General features: G+C 53.9%; 10 protein-coding genes across 10 annotated transcripts; 6 read left to right on the forward strand and 4 right to left on the reverse strand.

Annotated features, from left to right (window-relative positions):
- The first annotated feature begins 215 nt into the window (after window positions 1-215).
- EI97DRAFT_437047 (ribosomal protein L35Ae) lies at window positions 216-1353 on the forward strand. Its single transcript, XM_033799256.1, has 5 exons — window positions 216-320; window positions 445-454; window positions 679-875; window positions 929-984; window positions 1036-1353. Exons 1-5 carry the CDS (start codon window positions 299-301, stop codon window positions 1075-1077), a joined length of 327 nt encoding a protein of 108 aa, XP_033649831.1. The 5' UTR covers window positions 216-298; the 3' UTR covers window positions 1078-1353.
- A 156-nt stretch (window positions 1354-1509) lies between these two features.
- EI97DRAFT_437048 (uncharacterized protein) lies at window positions 1510-3507 on the reverse strand. The gene is made up of 4 exons (XM_033799257.1): window positions 3172-3507; window positions 3030-3107; window positions 2134-2976; window positions 1510-2047 (listed from the first exon to the last, which is right to left on the reverse strand). The coding sequence occupies exons 1-4, from the start codon at window positions 3322-3324 to the stop codon at window positions 1667-1669; spliced, it is 1455 nt and encodes a 484-aa protein (XP_033649832.1). The 5' UTR covers window positions 3325-3507; the 3' UTR covers window positions 1510-1666.
- Window positions 3508-3563: 56 nt separating this feature from the next.
- Window positions 3564-5298, forward strand: EI97DRAFT_229415 (uncharacterized protein). The gene has a single exon (XM_033793940.1). It carries the CDS (start codon window positions 3684-3686, stop codon window positions 5103-5105), a length of 1422 nt encoding a protein of 473 aa, XP_033649833.1. The 5' UTR covers window positions 3564-3683; the 3' UTR covers window positions 5106-5298.
- A 790-nt stretch (window positions 5299-6088) lies between these two features.
- EI97DRAFT_462079 (uncharacterized protein) lies at window positions 6089-7724 on the forward strand (the record flags this gene model as incomplete). Its single annotated transcript, XM_033801245.1, has 3 exons — window positions 6089-6788; window positions 6839-7226; window positions 7283-7724. The coding sequence occupies 3 exons, from the start codon at window positions 6089-6091 to the stop codon at window positions 7722-7724; spliced, it is 1530 nt and encodes a 509-aa protein (XP_033649834.1).
- A 1766-nt stretch (window positions 7725-9490) lies between these two features.
- On the forward strand, window positions 9491-11007 carry EI97DRAFT_445882 (NAP-domain-containing protein; the record flags this gene model as incomplete). The annotated part of the gene is made up of 5 exons (XM_033799995.1): window positions 9491-9537; window positions 9645-9724; window positions 9856-10533; window positions 10583-10905; window positions 10957-11007. The coding sequence occupies 5 exons, from the start codon at window positions 9491-9493 to the stop codon at window positions 11005-11007; spliced, it is 1179 nt and encodes a 392-aa protein (XP_033649835.1).
- Window positions 11008-11852: 845 nt separating this feature from the next.
- EI97DRAFT_229748 (P-loop containing nucleoside triphosphate hydrolase protein) lies at window positions 11853-12848 on the forward strand. The gene is made up of 2 exons (XM_033793944.1): window positions 11853-12297; window positions 12415-12848. The coding sequence occupies exons 1-2, from the start codon at window positions 12112-12114 to the stop codon at window positions 12778-12780; spliced, it is 552 nt and encodes a 183-aa protein (XP_033649836.1). The 5' UTR covers window positions 11853-12111; the 3' UTR covers window positions 12781-12848.
- Window positions 12849-12930: 82 nt separating this feature from the next.
- EI97DRAFT_470519 (Ham1-like protein) lies at window positions 12931-14089 on the reverse strand (the record flags this gene model as incomplete). The annotated part of the gene is made up of 4 exons (XM_033801773.1): window positions 13583-14089; window positions 13433-13506; window positions 13177-13358; window positions 12931-13073 (listed from the first exon to the last, which is right to left on the reverse strand). Exons 1-4 carry the CDS (start codon window positions 13802-13804, stop codon window positions 12931-12933), a joined length of 621 nt encoding a protein of 206 aa, XP_033649837.1. The 5' UTR covers window positions 13805-14089.
- Window positions 14090-14423: 334 nt separating this feature from the next.
- On the forward strand, window positions 14424-16910 carry EI97DRAFT_406550 (uncharacterized protein). The gene is made up of 2 exons (XM_033796593.1): window positions 14424-15005; window positions 15056-16910. The coding sequence occupies exons 1-2, from the start codon at window positions 14638-14640 to the stop codon at window positions 16629-16631; spliced, it is 1944 nt and encodes a 647-aa protein (XP_033649838.1). The 5' UTR covers window positions 14424-14637; the 3' UTR covers window positions 16632-16910.
- A 1673-nt stretch (window positions 16911-18583) lies between these two features.
- On the reverse strand, window positions 18584-19610 carry EI97DRAFT_462084 (ribosomal protein S3Ae; the record flags this gene model as incomplete). The annotated part of the gene is made up of 5 exons (XM_033801246.1): window positions 18584-18625; window positions 18680-18781; window positions 18834-19335; window positions 19412-19455; window positions 19533-19610. 5 exons carry the CDS (start codon window positions 19608-19610, stop codon window positions 18584-18586), a joined length of 768 nt encoding a protein of 255 aa, XP_033649839.1.
- An 869-nt stretch (window positions 19611-20479) lies between these two features.
- EI97DRAFT_462085 (uncharacterized protein) lies at window positions 20480-20992 on the reverse strand (the record flags this gene model as incomplete). The annotated part of the gene is made up of 2 exons (XM_033801247.1): window positions 20480-20574; window positions 20632-20992. 2 exons carry the CDS (start codon window positions 20990-20992, stop codon window positions 20480-20482), a joined length of 456 nt encoding a protein of 151 aa, XP_033649840.1.
- Window positions 20993-23824: the final 2832 nt, after the last annotated feature.

The raw sequence follows: 23824 nt of genomic DNA on the forward strand, positions 1-23824 counted from the left end.
CGTCTGATACACCCAAAGGCCGGAGTGCACTGTGGGAGATAGGGACAAAAGCACGAGACGTACGGAGTAGGGCCATGGGAATTGTGGCTGAAGAACTGTGGCGCATGAGCGCTAGATCCGATACGGCTGCGTTGAGTCTCTGCCAAGGCTCCCAATCACGTGCAACCCACACTCGCCAAAGTCTCCATTTTGACATTCCCAACAACCGCATCCCCGACGACGACAACTAACACAGCAGCCCACGCCACGGTCTCGACATTCTTTCAACATATCCCCACGAGGCCAGGAATCCTTCGCCATGTCTGACAAGTCCCACCGCCGTAAGTCCAACCCGCTGATTTCTTGTCCCATTGTGCGCATGGCTCGCTATCACCATTGCGTACACCAAACGAATCGCGACCCTGCACAACGTTGTAATTCAGTGCTGACTTTGCGCCTATCTAGTCTACGTGAAGTAAGTTCATTTCCACTCTACCTTCCTCGTCTCGTAAAAGCCGTTGTCGACAACCATTCGCGAATGCCATCCTTGCTCCGAACGATACCACGACACGAGGAATTTTGAATATTGAACAATGTGTATAACATGATCTGCGAGGATGGGAAGGGACTGGAGTTGCGGGCTCGAGACGGGTGATGGGAATGATGAGAAAATTCAGAGACTAACATCTCCACCTCTAGGGGAAAGCACATTTCCTACCAGCGGGGAAAGCGCAACACCAACCCTGGAACGTCTCTTCTCAAGCTCGAGGGCGTCGATGATACCGCGGCGGCACAGTTCTACACCGGCAAGCGTGTAGCTTACGTCTACCGCGCCCAGCGGTCCGTACGGGGTTCCAAGATCCGGGTCATCTGGGGCAAGATCACCCGCCCACACGGTTCGTAGTTTCGGGCGCTGAAGGGGAAAACATACACTGACGCAGTGTTGTAGGCAACAGCGGTGTCGTGCGCGCCAAGTTCAGGTCCAACCTTCCCCCCAAGAGCTTCGTATGTCCCCGTGTCTCGCCTCATTCGCCAGCAATCCTAACTATCGTCCAGGGTGCTTCCGTCCGTGTCATGCTTTACCCTTCGTCGATATAATTTCTTCCAGCGGGTGGACAGGACGAGCGAGGGAACAAGGGAGGCGGATGATGGGGAACAACATGGCGGGTAGTCACGGCGTATAGATCCGGCAGCTGGACGGCGGGATGTGAGCAGGAGAGCTTGATCGCCATGCTCGCGCTCGGTTTCATTCACATGGCATGTTCTGGCTGGTTAACGGTGTCCATTGTGTTTCGGAAAAGCCCTCCCATGACACACAACAATGGCAAAATCAAATCCATCATGATTCTGTTCAGGATCAACGACATGAACGACTTTGAGTTTTCTGGGTCTCACTTGCGGTGATATTCTCCTGTTTGAAGTCAAGAGCGGAGATGCTGTTGAGCACACCGTTACCCTGTGATGATCGGCTCATCGCGATTATAACAAAATAACACTCTAACCGCAGAGGTGGCATCAGGAAATTGGATCTCGGAGTCATGATATTTGAATTGATTACGTACCCAACAGCATAAACAATAACAATAAAAGATGGCAAAGCCAACTGGGCTTAATGCCTGTCCATAACGAAACGCCTCCCTTCTAATTCCAACACCGAATCAAAACATCATCACATCATCCAACCGCTTCAAGCCCTTGCCGCACCATTCCTCCTCACCTTCCCCTCCTCATCCTCGTCCTCGTCCTCCGCCCTCTCATCCTCGGAAATCAGACCCTCGAGCTCAAACTCCTCCGCATCCCTCACCCTCCTATCCCCCCTCAGATGCCCATTCCCAGCCAACCCCCCATTCGCTTCCACCCCTGCAGCATCCGCGTCCTTGTGGACAGGACCAAGAGGGAAAGCATGCACGGCGTACAGGTGGACGAGCATGTTGACGAACAGGAAGAGGACGAAGGCGATGCTGTAGAGGAGGAGTATGTACGAGACGTGCGTGACGTGCGCGTCCGAGAGGAGCTTCATTTGCTCCTCGGTGGCGCCCATGAAGAGGAAGCCTGAGGCGTAGAGGAGCTGCCATTTCCGTTAACTTTTCTTTTCACGGATCTAGATATAGTTACGTAGGGGTGCATGGGAAGAGAATGACGGTGGAAACTTACAAAAGGAGGCAGGTACTGGAAACTATTCGGGTCGGAACCATCCCTGGTCGTCGCCCCCTTATCCCTCAGCAGAATCGAAATCTCAATGATGCGCGTAAATCCCGCCGCCATGAGCGTGTACCCAAACATGGTATGCACGTGATTTGACAGCTCCAAGTGCTGCGGATGCGCCGACATGCCGAATCCCGTGAGGATAATCACAAGTGCAGGAATCAGGTTCCGCTTCGGTGATCCGTCCCTCCTGCGGCTCAGCCAAATGCCCACCAGTCCCGCGCACCACCATATCACCCCCATGGACGTGTGCTGCAGGTCATTGCCCACCCACTCGCCGCCCCAGCGGTGCTCGGTGAAGGTGTTGACGCAGCCCCAGGCGGCGATGACGAGGGAGTCGAAGAATTCCTGACTCCGCCCCGTTCTCCGGAGCCACAGTTGGCCCACCAGCAGCAAGATGGTGAGAATGACGCCGTAGGCGATGAAGGCGCCGCCCATGATGAAATGCGCCAGACACTGGCCCGTGTGGTCTCCGAAGCAGAATCCCAAGGCCGCGAAACCCCCAAAGACGAATTGCGTCCAGATCAGGACGGGCATGATTTTCCCTACGATGCCGTGCGCTTTGACGATGTATGGACGGATGCGGCCGTTGAAGCCGCGCTCCAGGTGCAGTTTCAGGTAGATGCCCAGGCCGACTTGGGAGAGCAGGACAAGCATCATTGCCGAGGCGAATTTGGCGTGCATGTTGGGCGCGAATTGGCGGCCTTTATGGGCGTGGCCGAGGAAGTAGGCGAGGATGGCGAGGACGGCGCCGGTGGTTTGGACGGGGACGTGCCATCTTGAGCGGATTATCTGCGGGATGGGTGAGTTTAGGAGTGTGGAAAGATGTTCTAGAGAGGACGTACGCCGAGGACCATACCGGTGGGGAAGAGAATACCCCAGGCTACGATTTGGATCAGGATATGCGTCCATAGTATTGAGTCCTGAGGCGCGTGTTAGCATGTATCGATGTTGAGGTTGGGAAAGTGTAGCTAATGGAAAACTTACGATCGGGTCGTCAGAGATGAACTTCCCCTCTGGTATGCCTTCCCCATGATGCTCATGTGCCCTCGCTGCTGCTGCAAATCCGACCACCGCCACCGCAAGAGTTATTCCTATGCCTCCCATCCCAGGCGCCCTTCCCAATCTTGCAGTCTTCATAGTGGCAGCGTCCCTCCGGAGTCTGGAATGGCACCTGGCTCGGACTTGGCGGACGGCGCAGTAGGCTCCAAAATACCAATCTCGCTATCCCCGTGCACGCATGAGGATGCCGTGCTCGTCGACGACCTCAAGAGTAGCTTGCAGCGTGGTGAACCGTTCGTCGGCCTCTTTCATGGAATCTCGGGACCGAAGGATGGTCAGATCAGCCTTTACCGAATGTGGAACGAATAAGGCCAAGCCGTGCCGAGATGACGGACCATGGATGGCGCGGCTGGCCGGGGTTCCTGCCTCAAACACCACAGACACACACGAACATCGTCCTCGACAACTTGCGCTCGCGGTGGTGATGGGAGCCCAGTATGGCTTTCACACGCCGGGTTGCTGAGGTGCCAGACTCCGAGGACGAGCCCTTCTCGTCGTCTCCCATTGAGGCAAGATCCAATGTTCAGTGGCCTCCTTCTCAAGCATCACCTCCACCGGCCGCCCGTCCGGGAATACCAGCATCAACAGATGAAGGCGTATTCGCCAACCAGAATCAGAATATCCCCTCACAGGTGCTGGATACTGTGGAGACGAATGATCCCACTGACGCTCAGGAAATTAACCGCAGCCAGCACAGCAAGACAACAGAGCCCAGACCGAATATCCAAGCTCCAGTGCAAAGTGCATCAAAAGTGGAAGCGGCAGTCAAATCTTCCAACGAGTGCACGCCGGTCGAAGAGATTGTCTCAAGCGGTCATCAAGTTGCTACTCCGGAACATGATGTTGAAGAAGGACCGAGGCCACCAACTGGAGGTGCGAAAGAAGAAGCCCAGAACGTCCAAGACATTGAGCAGACTTCGGTGACAGTGGAGCCCCTCGTCGCTTGTCAGCCGCCGAATTCAGCCCAAACTGCTGAAGTCGATTGGCAAGGCAATGCACTTCTGCACGCCAAACAGCCAGAGGATCATCATGATAGTGGATGTCCGCATGTTGCTTCTGCTGCCAGTGAGAAGGTTTTGAAGGTCGAAACAGAGGAGCAACCCGTCATTAATGACGGGCAGGAAAAGGAGGATATGTCTCGACTGCAACAGGGACTCAATGAGCCAGAGTCCATGAGTAAACACCAGGGCACTGAACATTCACTTCCGGGTGAGCCGGTTCCCACCAAAGGGCCCTTGACAGGGACTACCGCTACGACCGGAATTGCTTCTACCGAACCGCCTTCTGCTCCTAATGTTTCCCTAACGAATACGTCGGCGGGTGCCATGGAAATAAGCATCACCATCTCGCCAGACCCTTCCGCGCTTCCTCCAAGGGAGTCCACCGCGGGTGTGTCAAACGTTCCACAGCCCACAGTCTCTCAGGAAGGTGACCATGCGCATCAGCCCATCCAACCTCCACAGGAAACATTAAAATCATCAACCACGCCTGGTCGTATACTTCCCAGTTCTGTCAAAGGCCCCGCAAAGACATCCCAAGAGGTCACAGTCGCAGAGCTGAAAGCTCAGAGAAGCGCCCTCATTGCCGCCCTTGCCGCGATCCCCAGCATACAGGAAATCATCGTTGAGAACAATGATAACGACACTTCGTCAACTGCATCAGCCCCTTTGGACTCTGGGCCTACTGATGCGGATGTCATGACTGCTGCGAACCAGGTCGTCAAGAAGCACATCAAGCTGCTTCACGAGTACAACGAGATCAAGGATGTAGGACAGGGCTTGATGGGCTTGATAGCCGATCAACGGGGTGTCAGGATTGTGGAAGTACAGGAGGAGTTTGGCATAGGGGAAAAGGACTAACTGTTCCCCTGCGTGACATCCGGCCATGGACACTTTCTCTTTCCCTCTCATAGCATGCATGCATGATACCCAAAGCGTCGTTGCTTTTACTCAGCGGGCTTTTATGGTCTCATATTCAGAGCAGTTTACCTAAGGCTTACATAATATATCAAGGGAAAGCGTTTCTGTTCGTCGGAAAACTCTTGGCACTGAGCCGGTCTTATGAAATTCCCGGCGCCCAGAGAGATAGGGTGGAGACTATTCTGTACCTTTTCGGTAGCAGACGCGTACACCTAATATCTAGGCCTTCTTTGGACCGGTGCCCTTCATGACGGGTAATGTGGAACGAGGTGAACTCAACACCAAACAAACATACCCACCAACTCATTGTATTCAGAGATCGAGATAGACATACTACCTAGGTACACATAAAAACGGACAAGACGTGCTCTTGGCGTACTTGTTCTCCTTTCACATGCACCTCCCATGCATCAGCGCCATTGGCAATGGCCCGTGCTGCCGCTCGCGCTAAAATTGGATTATTCGCAAGCAGCGTCACATCTCTGCCCAGCATATCTGATCATCATCTCCGCAGACAAATCCATACTCAGCACTCCGGACATGTAACAGAATTCCCCTCAACGCCCATCTACACAGTATCCCCTATCGCCTCTGCCATATCACACCCCTCGGCAAGAAGCACCGCCCAATGCACCTGCCATAGGCCGCATCGCCACGTTTCGGGGTAGCAGCAGTTCATCCCAACCCAACTCCCACACGCGACAGCTGTCAACTACTCGACGATAGGGCGGAGGATGCCAAATCCCGCACAATGGACGGGTACACCCTCAATCAAGGGCTCCTCGGAGTCGATGCGAATGGCTCTGCTCACAGCATCCCTTATCGGACTGCAGTATGCGCTTGCTGACCCCCATCCATTCCCGCGCCTCGTTGCTCGTGGTCCCTGACGGTGCTCCCTTTCTAGGTTCACTTGGAATGTTGAGATGACCTATTGCACGCCGTACCTGCTTGAGCTCGGGCTCACCAAGTCGAAGATCTCGCTCGTGTGGATCGCGGGTCCGCTGTCCGGACTGATCATGCAGCCCATTGTCGGTGTGATAGCGGACCGGTCGAAGAGTCGGTGGGGGCGTCGGAGACCCTTCATGTTGGGCGGAACGGTGCTGGTCTCCATGTTTCTGCTGCTGCTGGGCTGGACAAAGGAGTTTGTGCGGTTCTTCCTCAAGGAGAAAGAGGCGGTCAGGCAAGCGACAATTGTCGTGGCCGTGTTGAGTATCTATGGAATCGATTTCGCCATCAACGCTGTGCAGGGGAGCTGTAGGGGGTTGATAGTGGATACCCTTCCCATCTCCAAGCAACAACTGGGAAGCAGCTGGGCCAGCAGGATGGTCGCTGTTGGGTCTTTGGTGGGATACGCTGCGGGTGCTGTGGACCTTGGTGCCATCTTCGGTCCCATGCTGGGAGACACCCAGTTCAAGCAACTGACCGCCGTGGCGGCTATCACGCTCTGTGTCACGGTGGGGCTCACGTCCTATGCGGTTACCGAGAGAGTCCTGGTCAGTGATGGAAAAGAGGACGAGGGTCAGATTGGGGCGATGGAGGTACTGTCCACCATTGCCCACAACGCAATGAACTTGCCCAGAGGCATTGCGGCGATCTGCCACGTCCAGTTCTGGGCATGGATCGGTGAGCACACCTCTAGCATTTGGACGTATCGTGGCTGATGTTTCTGCTAGGATGGTTCCCATTTCTGTTCTACAGCACCACTTGGGTGGGCGAAATTTACCTTCGCTACGATGCCCCGGTAGACGCGAAGGCATCCGAGGACATAACCGGCCAAGTGGGCCGCATAGGCAGCACGGCGCTCATTGCATTTTCGATCATCACCTTTCTCATGTCTGTCATCCTTCCGTGGTTCGTCAAGAGTCCCGAGGACGAGGTACCGGACTTCACTCCACGCCCGCCAGCCAGCATTGCATCTTTCGTGTTTGAGATGGAGAAGTATAAGCCCTCGCTGCTCACGACTTGGACGGCGTCTCATTGTATTTTCGCGGGGTCTATGATCATGGCTCCTTTTGTGCAGTCACTGAGGGGAGCTACAATCATAGTGGCTCTGTGCGGGATGTAAGTCTGATACTACATGATCATCATCGGCTCTGTCAGAAACTAAATCTGGATAGTTCCTGGGCAATAAGCTGTTGGGCGCCGTTCACGTTCCTGGGCGTCGAGATCAATCGCCTATCCCAACACAATCATCGCCCATACGGACACATGACGCGCAATTCGATCGAACTGGAATCGCCTGTGCAACTCCACCTCAACCACGGCCCCGATGAGTCGCACGGCTCCACCGGTGCCAGCTCTGGGGCGTACTTGGGAATCATGAACCTCTACACGACATTGCCTCAGTTCGTAGGGACGTTCATCTCCTGGGCAGTCTTCTCCCTTCTGGAACCAGGCAAGAGCCCGGAGCTTGCGAAAGAAGCGGGCCCGGAAGAGCTCAAGCAACATGCGGCAGAGGGACCGAACGCCATCGCCGTCTGCCTGTTCATCGGAGCACTGTCGGCAGCCGTGGCGGCATTCTCGACCAGGAAGCTGAAGCGTCTTCAGAGTGAGGGATAGACGACGGTGTCGGAGCGGCCCAGGAATACAAGTAATACAAGTATTGCGGCAAGACTTAGATGCGTGTGGTTCTTGCTTGGGTTTGAAATCGGCGGTCACGCTGGCCTTTCCTTTTGCTGTTTTCTGCTTTCGGTTTCATCGCTGCTGATTCCGGTTGATGGAAGGTTGGGCGAAATTTGGCATTGTGCATTTCCCTTCAAAGATACCAGGAGTACGGAGATGGGGACTAGATGGTGAAGAGGGCACACGTGCATGTACCGTCGGTCGTCTAGCACCGTACTGAATCCTTTTCGTGTCCATGTGCATCTCAAATCCTCAATCGCCTCGGCGAACATGAGCTGGCGCACCGTGTGGTGATGTGTCTGTACAGTCGTGGCACGCAGAGCCGCAGTGTCGTGTCGCGAAGCCGGTGGCTGCACGTGTCGTCGCTGTTCAGGAGCACACAAAAGAGCGGTAAGGAGAAGGGCGGGAGGCTAGAGAAAGTGGATGACAACCTTATGGCGCTTGGCGGGGGGTCGGATGGCCAGTGAATGTATGATCGATGAGTCATCCGCCCTTTGATGTAATTAGAATTCGATTAGTTGACTTGGTAGCAGTCAGAAACAGATAAAATCCTACCTTAGATGACATTACGCGCCTGATGTAGTTAGCCTGGATAACCTGTCTAACCTGATTCCATCAGGCACGTAATTTCATCAGATTTCGACTTCCATTAACCGTGATTAACGTTAGATAGCTCCTTAGCGTAGGGGGGAGGCAGGCACGCTCCTTCCTCCTGTTTTAACACCTCTAGTTTTAACACCTCCTTTAGGCTGCCTACCTATCTATCTACGCCAGCATCTAGACTGCAAGCAGGAAGGCAGGTAGGCAGGCAGGCGCCTGTATATAGATTGTAACGCTGCTGCACCTTTCTATGCAGGTTGCAGCCTTTAGGCGCTGAGGCGTAACGCGTGAGAGGGCATCCAAAGAGCATCCGAAGCCTGCCAAGAGCACCTCTCCAGCTACAGGCCTGTAGCTCAGGCAGATAGAAGTTAGATAGGCGTTGAATCCTAATAAAAATCTAGCGTTGATGAAATCTGACTAGATATGGTGCCTGCTGCGAGGTTCTTCTTGTAGGGATAGAAGTTGCGGGTAACTGTCTGTTTATGCGCTTTCCTTACCTGATAGATGTTACGATCTAACGGAATTAAGCAATTACTAGAATCCTGCAGGACTAGCTGCTAACAGGTCATTAACAGATTCCTAACAGAATATATGTCTAAGGATGAATATTCACAGTTTGACGCTTATTAATGACTCTTCAACTGCTTTTCCGAGCCCCCGCCAAGCGCCATAAGGAATACACCGCAACCCTACCTAACCCAAGTAAGCCCGTCACGTCGCCAGTCGATGCTCTTTCCCCACACCGGCCAAAGGGAAAAAATGGTACGCTTAACTTGGAGTCTCGCGCCCTTCTCGGGGGTCGCCGTGCTGGCAAGTTGGTAGTTGGATATGTATCCGATAGTTCCAAGGTTGAGGGCCTTTTGCCCCTCCTCCGATGGACCCGTCCAAGGTGCCCAGGTGTTTACATCAGCTCCAATCGCGCTAATCCCCATCTGGTTACGTCTTTCTGGGAAGGGGAGGGGCGACCTAGCGCGCCTTCTTCTTCTCACCCGCCGAATAATTCTTCCAGACACTCTCCTTCTCTCTCCCTCCTCAACCTCTCCGCCCACTCCCACCCCGTCCCCTAATTCCCCCCATTCCCGCAGCTCTACACATTCGACACCATGTCCGAGCCTATTCGCAACAAGAAGCTCGACAACATCACGGCTCCGTAAGTCTCGCCCCTGCTTCCCCGCTCTGTTTTTCTGCCCTGCTCCTCATGTACATCCATGCCATGGCTCCTTTTCAACGCCACTGACTACAAACGCCTATATACAGTACGCCGCAGAACACGCCCGCAAATGCCGCTCCCATATCATCGCGTGCACAGCAGCCCGGTGTGACCAGCATCAAGGAGGGTAAGTCGTCGGAACAGTTTCGCCTCTGCCACCCAGTGCCCCGCCTCCCTAGCCTATGCCATCCGACGACCGACCGCTAACCCGCCTTCGCTGGCGAACAGAGGAAATGGACGCTGCTGCTCTCTTCGCAGCAAATCCCGCCCTGGTTTCCATGATGCAGGCCAAACTAGGAAGCCTGGTTGGCCGCTCGAGCGGATACATCGAATCGCTGCCCGCCTCCGTCCGCCGTCGCGTTGCCGGCCTGAAGGGTATCCAGAAGGAGCACTCCAAGCTCGAAGCCGAGTTCCAGGAAGAGGTTCTGCAGCTGGAGAAGAAGTACTTCGCCAAGTTCTCTCCCCTCTATGAGACGCGTGCCAAGATTGTCAACGGAGCTACCGAGCCCACCGAAGAGCAGGTCAAGGTGGGTGAGCAGAAGGATGAAGAGGAGGAGGAGGAGGAGCAGAGCGCCGAGCAGGAAGTCAACAAGGACGAGGGCGCCGATATCAAGGGCATTCCCGAGTTCTGGTTGAGCGCCATGAAGAACCACCCCTCTGTTGCCGAGATGATCACCGACCGAGACGAGGGCGCCCTGAAGCACCTGACCGATATCCGCATGGAGTATCTCGACAGACCTGGATTCCGCCTCATCTTCGAGTTTGAGGAGAACGAGTACTTTGAGAACAAGACTCTGAGCAAGACGTACTACTACCAGGAGGAGAACGGCTACGGCGGCGACTTCATCTATGACCACGCCGAGGGTGAGAAGATCAACTGGAAGCCCAGCAAGGACCTGACCGTCAAGATCGAGAGCAAGAAGCAGCGCAACAAGAGTATGTATTTCTCATCCGTCGCATGTGCCAGCAAGCTAACGCGTTCCAGCCACCAAGCAGACCCGTGTCGTCAAAAAGACGGTCCCTGTTGAGTCCTTCTTCAACTTCTTCGACCCGCCCAAGCCCCCCACGGAGGACGACGAGGATGCTGATCCCGAGATTGAGGATCGCCTTGAGCTCGACTACCAGCTCGGTGAGGACATCAAGGAGAAGATCATCCCCCGAGCCATCGATTGGTTCACCGGCGAGGCTCTTCAGTTTGAGAATATTGACGACTTTGAGGAGGGCGATTTCGAGGACGAGGACGATGAGGAGGAGGAGGACGAACTCAGCGATGATCGCGACGATGACGAGGATGACTCAGACGAAGACGTAAGCTTCTGCAGAGGTTCTATCTAAGGAAAGGCAACTAACGCATGACAGAACGACGGTTCCAAGCCGAAGCAGGAGACTGCGGAGTGCAAGCAGAGCTGAGCGCGCTCCCTCTGATGGAGGCGTCTCCGGTCATTAGCGCGGAATGGGAGTGCCCTGTCGTCTAGATGCCGACATCAAGATGTATTCGGTGGCTTCAAGGCTATCAGGTACTTTCTCGACCTGGCGTTTTTCCTCTAATCATCACGTTCCTCACTTCTCCGTCTCACCACGGAGTCTTGTTGACGTTTCCGACTGGCGTACCATTGCACGACTCACTATTCGGACGCCTTGACTAGTCAAGTACGCATGAAGCCAGATTTTACTTCGCCGACTGTTTGAGCATACTCCAGCCCGATCCGTTACACCACAGCACGCGCGTAGTCTCTGAGCCACGGGATTAAGACGGATTGGCGTAAAAGGAAAGGGTTCTCTGTGTGTTCCTGCTTTCTACGTGATGGGTGGGTCATGTGCTTTCATGGGTTCAGTACGGGGGGTGCATCTGCAGAGTTAGTATCTGAACGTAGCTATTCACTCCTTTTACCCCTGATAAAAGTTTGGGAGCGTGGCGGCTGCTGGGTTAGAATAAGACTTCATTGCGATTGATTGAGCCTCATGTATCGAGTATAGTTAGACCGCTTGTAATGGGTGCCCTTGACGTGCGGATTCATGGACTCTCGAACTATGGGTGTGCTACATATGGCCGTGGGCCTTCGACCTGGTAGCCATTGGTCTCCTTCACTATCTTATTTTATTAGTATACTATTGTGGAGATGGTCCAAATCTGGAAGACCTTGCGGAAGCGCCAACGGCGTCTAATGACTGTCTCTGGAGAGGCATGGATGGCGGGGTCGGGGAATCCTCGGAAGGCTCTGGGAAATTTTTGGACGTCCAGAGGAAGAGTATGTAGCTAGCTACCTAGGTATGCGCCCAACAACGACTTTTCGTTTCGATTCGTTCTTTCTTTAAGGGAATATTGGGCTTTGTGGAGTATTTACTCTCGACATCTTTGCCCAGGAATCTTCCTGCTGTGGACGATCTACTCCACATTCTTGGTCAAGAGCGAGGTGCGAGAGCTTGAACATAGACCCGATAGTTTCCGACACAGACGGGCAGTCTAGCGGACCAAGCAGTCTCCTCAAATATCCATAATAAGCACACGGAGAAATGGGCCGCAAGAACCCCAACATCGTCATCACGGGGACGCCGGGAGTGGGCAAGACGACGCATGCCGAGGAGCTGGCGCGGAACCTGGGCTTCACGCACCTGTCGGTGAACCAGATTGTCAAGGATGAGGGCTTCCACGAGGGGCGGGACGAGGAGACGGGGAGCTGGTTCGTGGATGAGGATAAGGTGTGTTTCTCTCTTTTCTCGTATGCGATCATCCTTGGAGGAGGAGTGGCGGGAAGGGGAAAAAGAAGAATGAAAGGTGCTATATCAAAAGATTGATGGACTAATGATGATGGCCAGCTGCTCGACTACCTCGAAGCGCTCCCGCTGCACACGACGGGCGGCTACATACTCGACTGGCACGCCTGCGATCTCTTCCCCGAGCGCTGGATCGACCTCGTCATCGTGCTGCGGTGCGACTCCACCATGCTGTACGACCGGCTGACGGCGAGGGGCTACACGGGGAAAAAACTGGAGGAGAATATGGATGCCGAGATTATGCAGGTGTTGCTCGACGAGGCGAGGGAGGCTTACAGAGAGGAGGTGGTGGTGGAGCTGAGGAGCGAGGGGACGCGGGATTTGGAGGAGAATGTCGAGAGGGTCGAGCGGTGGGTGGAGCAGTGGAGGGAGGACCATAGGGATGATGTAGATGGGGAGGAGAGTTAGAGTTAAGAAGCCTTCGGAGAGAGCGATGGGGGGGAACTGCATGGAATGGTGTTTGGGCGTTCTGTCTGCAAGAGGCGGGTGCATGGGGCTGTTGGAATCTTGATACCATGGTGGAATCTGCATTTTGTTTTATTCTTCACCGGCTACCGCTTATACGGCCTCGCCGTCTACCTTCTGCGCCAGCCACGTCTTGAGCTTCTCCAGCGCCTTGCCCCGGTGCGAGATGGCGTTCTTCTCGCTCTTCTCCATCTCGGCGTACGTCTTGCCCTCGTATTCGAAGCACGAGTCCCAGCCTGGTTGCAGAACATGTCAGTCTCTGGCCAGTCATCTTCACTTCATCTTTCCTTCTCGATTCGGTCTCGACTGCAGACAATTGTGAAAACGAATCATACTGACCGAACACTGTACTCCCCCTGCTCTCCACCAGTCTCCCCTCGGTGCGTCCCTGGAACAAGATGGGTTCTGCGCCAGGACCGGCACTGTAGCCGAACGTGCAGACGGCGGTGGCAGATTTGTCGTCGAAGCCCGCGAGGAGCTTGTGCAGCTGGTGTGGGCCGAGGGATTGCATGAACCATTTTCTTTTACAGTTTTCCATGTTAGCGTTCGTTGAGTGGAGGTGGGGTGAGGGGAGAAAGGGAGAGACGAGACGTACATGTACGGCCCGGGGAGCTCGTTCATGGCGCGGAAACAGAGACATGTATCTTCCACCAGCACGGGGCCTTGGACCTATCAAGCCATGTATCGAATTAGCTGTTACTTGTCCTTCTAAAAAAACTTCACTCGAGAAGAGAGGATTTCTCACAGCCTCAGCCGCCCGCCGGCACTTGTCGCGCGTGACTTCCTCGACGGTACCTTGGATCTCGACGAGGTCGAGGGATTGGGAGCGGAGCTCGATGACGCCCGAGAGGATGGCTTGGACTTCGGCGAGTTTGTTCTTGTTGCCCGTGATGAAGTTGAGGTGCTTTGGCACGGTGGCCGTGGATGGTGTTTGATCTTGGGAAGCCATGGCGTGTCGTGTACGCATTAAACGTTTTCGAATTGGAGTTGATATGTATTGCGTCGAGAGTTCAATGACTGGCAGTTCCTCGGTTTAGCGTGTCCCTCTTCGAGGCCGATAACTAGCTCTTTTCCTCTTCGTTAGGTTGTGTAGAGTTTCAGGGCGGTGGATATGAATCGTTGAGTTGCCTTACAAACTCAGCGAGGTCAGCATCTGATATATTCAGCGATAAGAAAAAAAACAGTTCCGCGCTTGATAATCTTAAATGTCCAATCCCGCTCTGTGACTCTGAAATGCGGAATTCGGAAACTTCAGACAGCAAAAAGGGCGCTTTCCATGTTGAAGAAGGGGCTTCACTAACCCAGGATGGAATTCTCTCGCCAGCACCCGTGACAGCGGTCAAAGAAGGACTGAAGGTACAGCAAGCTGCACAATTATACGCAGCCGTGAAAATCTCTACTTTAGATTTTCCCTATGAGATAGAATGCAGTCCCAGTCCAAGCAAGCGGAGAGTTGTTTTGCGCTCCATGAGGCTGACGCCCAACATGGAATGCTTAACGAAGACTAGCATCACTGCAGCGCTGCACCGCCACACTTCGAGCCCTGCAGCACAGCCAGCAAAGATGTTCAATGACAACAGCCATCCGTTTCCCAGATGCGCATGCACTCCTAGGCATACAATCCGACTTTCTCTTACCGTTCAGACCTTGGTTTCGTGAACTGGTGCCTTGCTGGTATCTACAAGCGTGCTATCTCCAGGATACCATTCACACCAGGGGTTCACACCTTTCCGATAGCTGCAGTACTGGAAACATTGGTAGCTCCGGCTTCACGCAGGGGAAACGGATCGAGCAACGATCATGATATCGTCAAAGACTCTGTTCTTGGGCGTGCATACCTCCAATGGTATAATAAGGAATCTATTCCTGCCGCTGTGCCACCTTCTCCTCTTCAGTCCTTTTGCGTTGCTCGCTCTGAGGCATTATCGGCTGGATCAACAGATCCTTGAACACGTACCGGAGGACTATAAGACTCCGGATATTTGGCCACAGGTTTTCATTGCCATCATTGCCGTACTGCTTGCTACGAGGATCATATCAGGGTCTAATAGTGGGCTTGGTAAGATCGACGGGAAGAGGCGGGTACAACTCCTACCATTCTGGATCCCAGGCTTCAGGCACTGGGGTAATCTGGTATTCGGAGGCGAGACTTGGTTGAAGAGTGTTAGGTAATATACTCATCTGCCATTTAAACGTCCTATCCGCTAACTATTTCGAGAGAGACTTCCATCACCAATGTTGTAGCGTATAGTCCGTCTGGAATGAAGCACAACATCGTCCTTTCGGCTCCTTTCTTGGATCTGATATTAGGTGCTTCTGCATCCCTCGAAGAGGCCGATCTCATTAAATGGACACTTATGCACAACGCATTTGGTTTGCCGCAAAATGTGAAGAGCAAATATTTTCAAATCCATTCAGCGATCGCCGAGGTCTGCGAAACTGAAGTCTTCAAAGGCGTGAAGCTTACGGAGCTCACCTCGACTTTCCTACGAAGTGTGTCCGAAGCTCTTCCCGACTTCATCACGTTCAACTCGTCCCTTGTGGACCAATTGCAATGGGAGAGAGTGGCGAATGTCGAACTCACAGACGGTACCGAAGAAGTAGAATGCGACCTCTTCGCTCTCACCAATGAGTTCCTTTGCAAGGTCATCATCCCCTTGATCACGGGACCACAGTTCCCGGAATCCTACGATCTCCTAGCGACAGACCTCGCGGTCCTGAATCGGTATTTCTACGCACTCTCCTTGGGACTTCCCAGGTTTTTCCCGCTTCCTGGTCTTCCCGGAGCGAGCTTAGCGAAGAAGAGGCTGCTGCAGAATTTGTCCCGGTTGTGTAAGGATTTGACGACCCCTCCCCCGAAGAGGGAGATTGCAGACGACGAAAGTGCAAGCGGAGAGGAGACGGATGCAGATACGCCGACGCCGCTCACGGCTTTGAACGATCTCTTCTCTCAACATGACCTCCCCATGCAAGCACGCGCGGCCATCACTTTGGAACTTCTTCACAGGATCATGTCAAAAGCAGTTCCCCTAGCTTTTTGGACGCTTCTACACATCTACCGCCAATCCTCCTCCGACGAACAATCAACGCCTCTCCAGACCATCCGCACCGAGACCTCCACCTGGGCACAAGCCATCCAACCCCCTTCCATCCATCCCTCCTTCCCCGCTCCCCCGGCAATATCCTTCTCCTCGCTGTCACCTTGCTTCAACCCCTCCTCGCTTCCCTACCTCAGGGCCTGCCTCTTCGAATCCCGACGGCTGTACAACGCCTCCATCACCACGGCCAAAATCACCAAACCCATCATCGTCACCGATCCCAGCAGCACCAGCGCCGGAGGAGGAGCACCATTCGAGCTCGAGCCTCACACACACCTTGACATCGGCCTCTCCCAACGCCTCATCAACATTTCCACAGCAGAGTACCTCTCGCCTGATGAGTGGAACCCCTCGCGCTCCACGTTCGCGCACTCTCAGGCGCCGGTCCCTCTATCCGCGACCGTCTTTGACGACTCGGAGGAACTGGTTACGGCGATGCTGCTCCCGTTCGTGGCGGGCGTGTGTCAATTGTGGGAGATTGGGGTGGCGCCGAAGAGGGGGTTGTGGGAGGAGGTCATGGAGAAGCAGGCGGAGGCTAGCGGTGAAGGGGGGAAGGGAAAAGGTGGGAAGCGGAAAGAGGGTGTTTGGGTGGTTCCTGGAGCGGTGGATGGGGGGAGCGTGATGATTCCGAAGGGGGATGTGAGGGTGAGGGTTAGGCGGAGGGAGGGATTGGAAAGGAAGAGGAGGGGGATGTAGGGGAATTCCTCGACTGCAGCTACTGCAGTGGGATATATGGCTTGATGCTGGAGATTGAAAGAGTATTTTGAGTAGGAGCAGCTCGGTTGGGGAATGTAGGATTGGCCATGGGAATGAGCTACCCAGCAACTTCCCACCATGACTTTCTCTATCCGCAGTTGTACAACAAACGACATCTTCATGATGGAAGATGGAAGCACACAAGGATCTCCACATCCAATCTGGGCTTTGTATTAGAATATTAGCAAGTCAAAACCCAAGTCATCATGTCAAACATCCATCTTCCTCTCGTTACCCTTCCCTTTGGCAAACCCAGAGTACATAACGTCACCATAACTTCCCAACTCCAACCCCAGTTGTGCACACGTCATCCGGCCCTCCTGATTCTACTTCGCACCCATTTCCCACCCCTGTATTTCCGAGTTTCCAGGAGGTGGTACGGAGTACCTGTAGAGACTCACGTGTACCCTCGCATCGACGATCCTCCTCCATGTCATCGGCCTCGCTAAAGTAGCGGTGTAAAGTTTAAACAAACGCTCCAAGTTCGATGTGCGACCTTATTAGTCTACACAAGGATGATCATGGAGTCTAGAAGCTGCATACCTAATCTCCCCGCCTTGGACATAGAGAAACTTGTTGTGTTGTGTAAGACGTTGACTAGGTACTGGACAAAGTAATACCACAGTAGTTACATACCTAGACCGAGAGTCGGATCTCGGAAAGTCCACGTCTCTGGAGTTTATCATGTATGAGATGTCGTCGTTGCTGGTCCTGCTGGGAAGTTCTCCTGAGCCTCCTTGGATGTGGAACACTTGCGGAGTTTATGAGGGTGCCTGATGCCATGAAAAGCTGAGGTGGAAGACGTGTGTTCTGCCAGTCTAGAGATGCGGATATGCATATCGATGGGAGCGAGACGGTAGTATCCACGGCGCTGTGTACACAGGGATAACTGATGCACATAAGATACTTACAAGGCTATTACCCGAGAAATCAATCGCCTCGATCATTTGCGGCGTACCATATAATCCACCAAACAGAAGTCCCTCCTCCGTCCGGCCTAGGGATCTTACTGCAGCGAGAATTATTTAACTTGTTGGCGATCGCAACGACAGAAAATACCGCTCCGATCAGCATGTCATGACCGATATTGACAGAACCACATACCCTCCTCAAAAATTAGGTATTCTACAGTATACCTTTCATGATGTACTCAGTAGGTCGTGAGCAGCACGATGGTCTCTGCAAACCTCCCACAACAGCGATGCTAAACGTGAATGCCTATCATCAAGCATCCTATTGCTATCCCCCGGCAATCTCGGACTATGCACTGCATCTACCACCGGTCGGGTCCAGAGACAATCACGCACAACAGAACTGAGAACGGATCAGTCTCGGAACCGGATATGGCTCATTCAGCGCAAAATATGCTCTCCAGGGTCTTTTACGCATCGTTGGCTCTGCATACACAATATGTAAGGGTTGCCGTCGGGAATTGACGCCGACTAATCAAGCGCAGAAATGGAAGGTTTGATAGGGGGTTGAACGCGAATCGCATCGCACATATAACCCCACCTGCTCGAAGATGACATGATCACGAACAAACATTGGCTGCGGCGCGGAGATGCAATGCAGTGGAACAAGGTCATCCAGCAAAGGGAGGACAATTCCCAGCACTTCATGTTTTACCATTGTAGTCCCGGATATCCAACAACTGCAAGTCACTTCGGCGCAGAGGCTGCTGTAAAGAGACTATCCATTGATATCGTGTTTTGCACTTTTCCGCGCTGCCACATGTACACCGAGATGTGGACCATTGCACCCATGCACGCCGTCACAGTCACCGGAGACGTAAGGGTTATGCTTATCCATTATCGTAAACATAAACACCTTTTGGATGCCCATATCATGTCGAAGAAGTTGAAAGAACCGAGAAACCCCTCAACCATGACCGTTTACACGCTCTCGAGGACCTGCTCCTTGAACTCCCGCTCGACCTAGTTGCGCAATCAGTATCCCGAAATACGTGCGAATCCTTAATGATCCCTCACCTTCTGGCCAGAGTCATCCTGGCTGGACTCGCCGTGGAGGCCGAGGAGAGCACCCAGATCGAACTTCGGCTGCTTGAGAAGCTTAACCTTACGTACGTGGACCTGAACCACATTAGCGCCCATGTCTTCTTTGCTATGCCATTCATCCACATACGTTCTGGAGAGGGTAGATGCCCTGGGTGGACTTCTCAATCTCGCGGCCGATGACCTCGGGGATGAGCTTCTGGGTGAGCTGGGCCAATGTGCATGAGGAGGCCTCGCGGGTAATGATCTCGGTCATCTTCTTGCGGATGGCCCTGATTTGCGACGAAGCGGCGTAGGTGGTCTTCTTGATCTGGTTCGGCCTCCGCTTGGTGAAGGCGATGGCGAAGAGGCGGAGGAGGTAGTCGTCGGTGGTCTTGACAACCACGTTGGCCTCGATGAGGGTTTGCCACTTGCGGACGAGGGAGCGGAGCTTGTCGGAGGTGAAGTCGAGGCCGTGGAAGTTGGTCAGACAGTTCTTGCCCTGGACCTCGTCCACCCGGAGCTTGACCTTGCGGAATGCGTGGTCCTCATCCTTCTGGAGATCGGCGAGCGAGACCTCGAATATCCGGCCCTTGAGAGCGTCGTTTGCGTTCTTGAGACCGGTGGTGCGGTTGACGAGGGTCTTGCCGACGCTGGAGAAACATATCCGTTAGATTGATATTCCATCTGAAATTTGACGAAGCTCGCCGCAGCGGAGGGGTCTCTTACTCGCGGATCTGGAAGGTTCCCGGCGCTTTAATGTTGTACCAGTCCTGCAAGAATTGTTAGCCATATGATTGAAGAGAGCGTTTGAAGCATTGCTATATGCTTTCTCGGCGGTCTTTGGTACCTTCTTCGCGAACGTGTCCGTCTTCTTCTTGAGACCCTTCTTCCCCTTGGAAAGGCGCTTGTTCTTGCCGACAGCCATGATTGCGACTCAGATGCTGGAGGGTCGCTGTCGGAAGGGCTGACTTGGTCGTGGTCGTCGTTGCAATAAAATCGAGCTGATGGGACGTGGAGCAAATTCGCTTAGGCTGAGTGTGGACGCACGGGCCCATTGTCACGTGCGCCAAGGAACCGGCGGCTTCCCCGAGATTTGGCCGCACGCCCACAACAGGTTGCGCTCCATGTTCTTCTCCCCGTAGAGACCTGTGAGGGGACTGCTTGAGGTATTCCAATATGCGGGATATTCACGTGAAAGAGGCATCAGAAGTCATGGGAGGATTACTATTATTATTATGATTATGCTGACTAGAGGAAAAGGGAAAGCTAGATGGTTCCACGCCCATCTCCTGTCGGATTGCGTTCCCCATAATCATCCCATCTCGTCTCCTACAAGACAGAAAACAGTGCCACACGGTGCCGCGCTACCATCCTCCGACGCTCCAAACTCTCCAAGATGCACCCGTCACAGTCCCACGCAATCTTGAGCTTTCAGCAGGCTGCTGCTGGGTGGCGATGTCACCAAATTTGGCGTTCGCCGGCAACGTGCTGCGCCTCATTCTTCGGCCGGCGCTGGACTGGACCACCCTCTCTGACCCACCCTCCTGCGATGGCTCAACGACCTCGATGTGCCAAAAGTCACTTGACGGTCTGATCCTAGTCCAGTAGAGGCTCATCTTCGCGGTTGCTGCTTATGCTGAGGCGACCAGTGTCCGCTGGGCAGTAATGGAGCGGTGCCGTGTGGCATAGATGCGGTAGTGGTGCATGAAATCACCGAGGTTGGGCTTTCATCTTGATGAGGAATGCCTCCTTTCGCTAGCCCCTTCTCAACCACTTCCCCAACGGATCCTGCAGTCACGTTTTAACGGCATGATGCTCGCGGTGCTGATTTTCGCAAGGACTAGGGGATTGGCAAAACTTCTCGAAGTCAGGGAAGCTAACATAGCCATCTGGACCATTGTCAGCAGCCAGCGGTGCCCAGGGGAATGAGATCCAGGATGCCATACCCTGCTGTCTGTGCTGCCTGACATAGCGAGCGCTCTCGGTCCTCCAGACGCCTGGCCTTTCCGGTGTGTACAGTGGACTTGAATGCATCTCGGCGGCTCTGGGAGCGGGTGACGGCATTGGACTCGTTCCCGGGGTTTCTCCTCTGGGTGACAAGGGATTGGAAGCGACCTTTGCGAGCAAGGCTGAGGCCTTGGTTGGGCTACCGGAACCAGAGTCTCTGCGGGTTGCAATGGGAGCATGTGTGCTGAGGCAGGGCGAGGAAACGGTCGATGGGGTCAGCGGTGGACGACGGCTGCCTGATCTGTGCTGCTGGGGTGCCTGTGTGGGGAGGGAATAGTAGGATTTGGTGGTGTCTGCCATGATGAATTGGCGGCGTGGGTGTTGTCCGCAGGGAAGAAAGGCGTTTCGAATCGGGGGAACTGGACGGAGAGAATGGGAATTGGGAGAGCTGAATTGACGTTGGACTGAGGGAGGAGCTGGTGGTAATAATAACAAAGCAGACATAGGACCGCTCGGACGCCATTCACCCCCATTCGACAAGTCATGCCATGGTCGATCGAAAACGCCTCTGCCTGGTCCAGGGCCCCTGGTCACTGCCAGGTGTGCATCAGCAAGCCGGAGCTCCCCACTCCAGATGATTAACGGTCTTGTTGTCCTGACGTCTACGGTCTCGCCCATGTTTGTCCATGTTGCATGCAGGCGGCCACCGAAAAACGTGGACCGTTTGGACTTGGTTGCAGCAGGTGGGCTGCGCTGTCATCCCTTGATACGTCCTGACTCGGCCTCAGCCGACACACCATTATTCGAACAACTCACCATTCTCTCTTCATCGTTTCGGATGGCGCTTCTGCTATAGGCGTCAGTTGATGTCTGTAGGTACTATGTGTTGGCTCGCCTCGACATTGTCCGTCAATTCTGGACTAGTCTCTAGTCACGATTGATGGCGGAAACCGGAGTGGCACATCTCTCTCCTCTCTCCCGTAAGCATAGTCCGGAGTAAACAGGACCTCGAGTTCGGGAGTGCGGGATTCAGGGCGGCGGGGGTTGTGCAGGTGTGCCACCAAATCGATGCGGCCATGCATACGGTAAGCTGGGCATTCAACAAAACCCCATCTGCATGGTCGTCATGGACGCGTGTGGCACCAGAACGGCGCCAGAAACCTCGATGGTCAGGGCGCTTGTCTGTTCCTGTTGGAGCTGGCAAGGGGGGGCGCCGAGGTTTGGGGGAGGGGGTTTGCCTTGGAAGAGGAGAGCCCACACGAGACACCACCCACAGAAGGGAACTTGGAGTCCTTTATCGGTAGCGGGGGTGCTTTTGCAATCTTTTCCGAGCCGCGTGCGAGTCAGCTGGGTTATTCCGGGCGGCCTTTGTGACGATGTTTTATAAAGTACTATGTCCTGTGGTGATTTCTTATGCTGTTTGATTCCCCAGGGTTGTTATTCGGCCATGCCAAATCTACTGTGTCAAGGCCCTCGCAGGTTGAGATGCCAAAGGGGATGCGACAAAGTCAATCAGGGCGTGTACCTGGCGCCGAGCCGGCTCCATGTTCCCCTTCCCCAACCCCCTTGTCATGACGGAGGATCATTCATCTACCGGGAGGTATCAAGGTTTCTGGACGAACTATTTGTTAACAAAGACGTCAGAAAACGATGAGACGAACAAGCCCCCTTTCTGCCGAACGGTGTGTACCAACATTCTCCATTCCCATGACACTGCTGGACATGACCCCAAGCCCATTATTCTCACCCCTTATTCATACCACTCAAGAGAGTGTCCTAGGAAGTGTTAGAGAGCGGTCGACGACGATTAAACGGCGGCCACGTACGGACTACCTGAAAGCCACTTCCGCCTTGTCGCCATCTGACCAGTCAGTCGGTGGCCGAGATGTGGGAGCTCTAGCCTCCCACGCGACAACAGTACTGTGTAGTCCAATAATGCGACTTGTTGCGTCGTTTGGTCTACTGTGTTAGGTACCTATTCGACCAGCCCCACTTGTGCTTCAGCGCTGACTTGAGGGCAATAATAGCAGTTGCATAGGTTTCATCCTCCATGGTTCGTTGTTCCAGTGTGGATAGACTTTCATCGCCCTCATCACATGCCCTCCCCTAATCTTGACACATCATACTTATGCAGCGTCTCAAGTTATTGTGTCCAGGCTAGGCACATCAAAAGCACTGCAGTCATGCCGACTGCCTGCAGTCCCGCATACTTGTATGTGCTCCGTATCTCCTCCCGGAGGCCTTTCGGCAACCCGAGCTAGATATGCCATGCCGCCCAGCTCGCACCCTCCCATGATTACTACATGGCTCAGTTCAATCACCGCGTCCAGATACTGTGCGCGTATCGTCTTCCGGGTTATATCCTCGATGACAGCTGTCGAGCTTGTACGAAGTGCAAATACATACAGCTGTGCGCCTCTCCCACTGTGTACTGTGTACGTATACCCATCCACCGACTCCAGCTTCTCGTGAAGGGATACCAAGAATAGCAAAACAGCCCCTCGACCAGCAACAACTGCGACCTTGCCGATCGATCCCGCTCCGAGTAAATCCAGCGTTCTCGAACCTTGAGGTTGCCTCAACAGTTGGGCTGCTTGCGCATGCCCCTCTCGCCGATCCCCTATCCAGCTCCAGCCAATACTACGTTGCAGCCTGCGGTACTTGTGTACGTAGTCGACACAGTTCTCTGGGATGCTCGGTAGTCATCTCACCTCATGCGCTCGATTATTACTCGTACAGTATTGATATCTTTGGAATTCCCCGCCTTTTTCTTTGGTGCTGATTAGTGATAATCGTGACGGGGGCAAGGGGCACACAATCTTGTGCTTGAGTTCAGAGGTTGTTAGCTCCGCCCACGCCACACTTCTTCGCGCCACCACCACCACCAGATTATTCGCGGAGAGTGGGCTACTATGTACTGCGTATTCACACCCTTCTCCACCGTGGAAGCCTAACAACCCCTCTCTTCCAGCCTACCTCGACAGGTTCCAACTTCGATCCCAACAAATATATGTAAGCCGCACTAAGCCACTAGTCTCCGACGCGTTCGTATTAAAGCTACCAGCGGTCCAACCTTTTGAGTTTTATCCGGATGCGTGTGCACTAGACCACTGAGCGGACGGTGAGAGAATCAAGGACATGGAAGACGAGGGGAGAAGGAGCTGTTTTGGATTTTACGTACGCGTCATGTAG

Source organism: Westerdykella ornata (genome assembly GCF_010094085.1).
Source record: "Westerdykella ornata strain CBS 379.55 unplaced genomic scaffold EI97scaffold_40, whole genome shotgun sequence".
Taxonomy (NCBI): Eukaryota; Fungi; Ascomycota; class Dothideomycetes; order Pleosporales; family Sporormiaceae; genus Westerdykella; species Westerdykella ornata.

Excerpts from the sequence above, each read along its gene's own strand:
- EI97DRAFT_437047 (XM_033799256.1), top strand. The coding sequence starts at position 299 with ATGTCTGACAAGTCCCACCGCC. Across the intron at positions 876-928 it reads CAAGATCACCCGCCCACACG|GCAACAGCGGTGTCGTGCGC; the intron begins GTTCGTAGTTTC and ends GCAGTGTTGTAG. Across the intron at positions 985-1,035 it reads ACCTTCCCCCCAAGAGCTTC|GGTGCTTCCGTCCGTGTCAT; the intron begins GTATGTCCCCGT and ends ACTATCGTCCAG.
- EI97DRAFT_437048 (XM_033799257.1), bottom strand. The coding sequence starts at position 3,324 with ATGAAGACTGCAAGATTGGGAAGGGCGCCTGGGATGGGAGGCATAGGA. Across the intron at positions 3,108-3,171 it reads TCATCTCTGACGACCCGATC|GACTCAATACTATGGACGCA; the intron begins GTAAGTTTTCCA and ends CACGCGCCTCAG. Across the intron at positions 2,048-2,133 it reads TCCAGTACCTGCCTCCTTTT|CTCCTCTACGCCTCAGGCTT; the intron begins GTAAGTTTCCAC and ends CGGAAATGGCAG.
- EI97DRAFT_229415 (XM_033793940.1), top strand. The coding sequence starts at position 3,684 with ATGGCTTTCACACGCCGGGTTGCTGAGGTGCCAGACTCCGAGGACGAG.
- EI97DRAFT_229748 (XM_033793944.1), top strand. The coding sequence starts at position 12,112 with ATGGGCCGCAAGAACCCCAACATCGTCATCACGGGGACGCCGGGAGTG. Across the intron at positions 12,298-12,414 it reads GGTTCGTGGATGAGGATAAG|CTGCTCGACTACCTCGAAGC; the intron begins GTGTGTTTCTCT and ends GATGATGGCCAG.
- EI97DRAFT_406550 (XM_033796593.1), top strand. The coding sequence starts at position 14,638 with ATGATATCGTCAAAGACTCTGTTCTTGGGCGTGCATACCTCCAATGGT. Across the intron at positions 15,006-15,055 it reads ACTTGGTTGAAGAGTGTTAG|AGAGACTTCCATCACCAATG; the intron begins GTAATATACTCA and ends AACTATTTCGAG.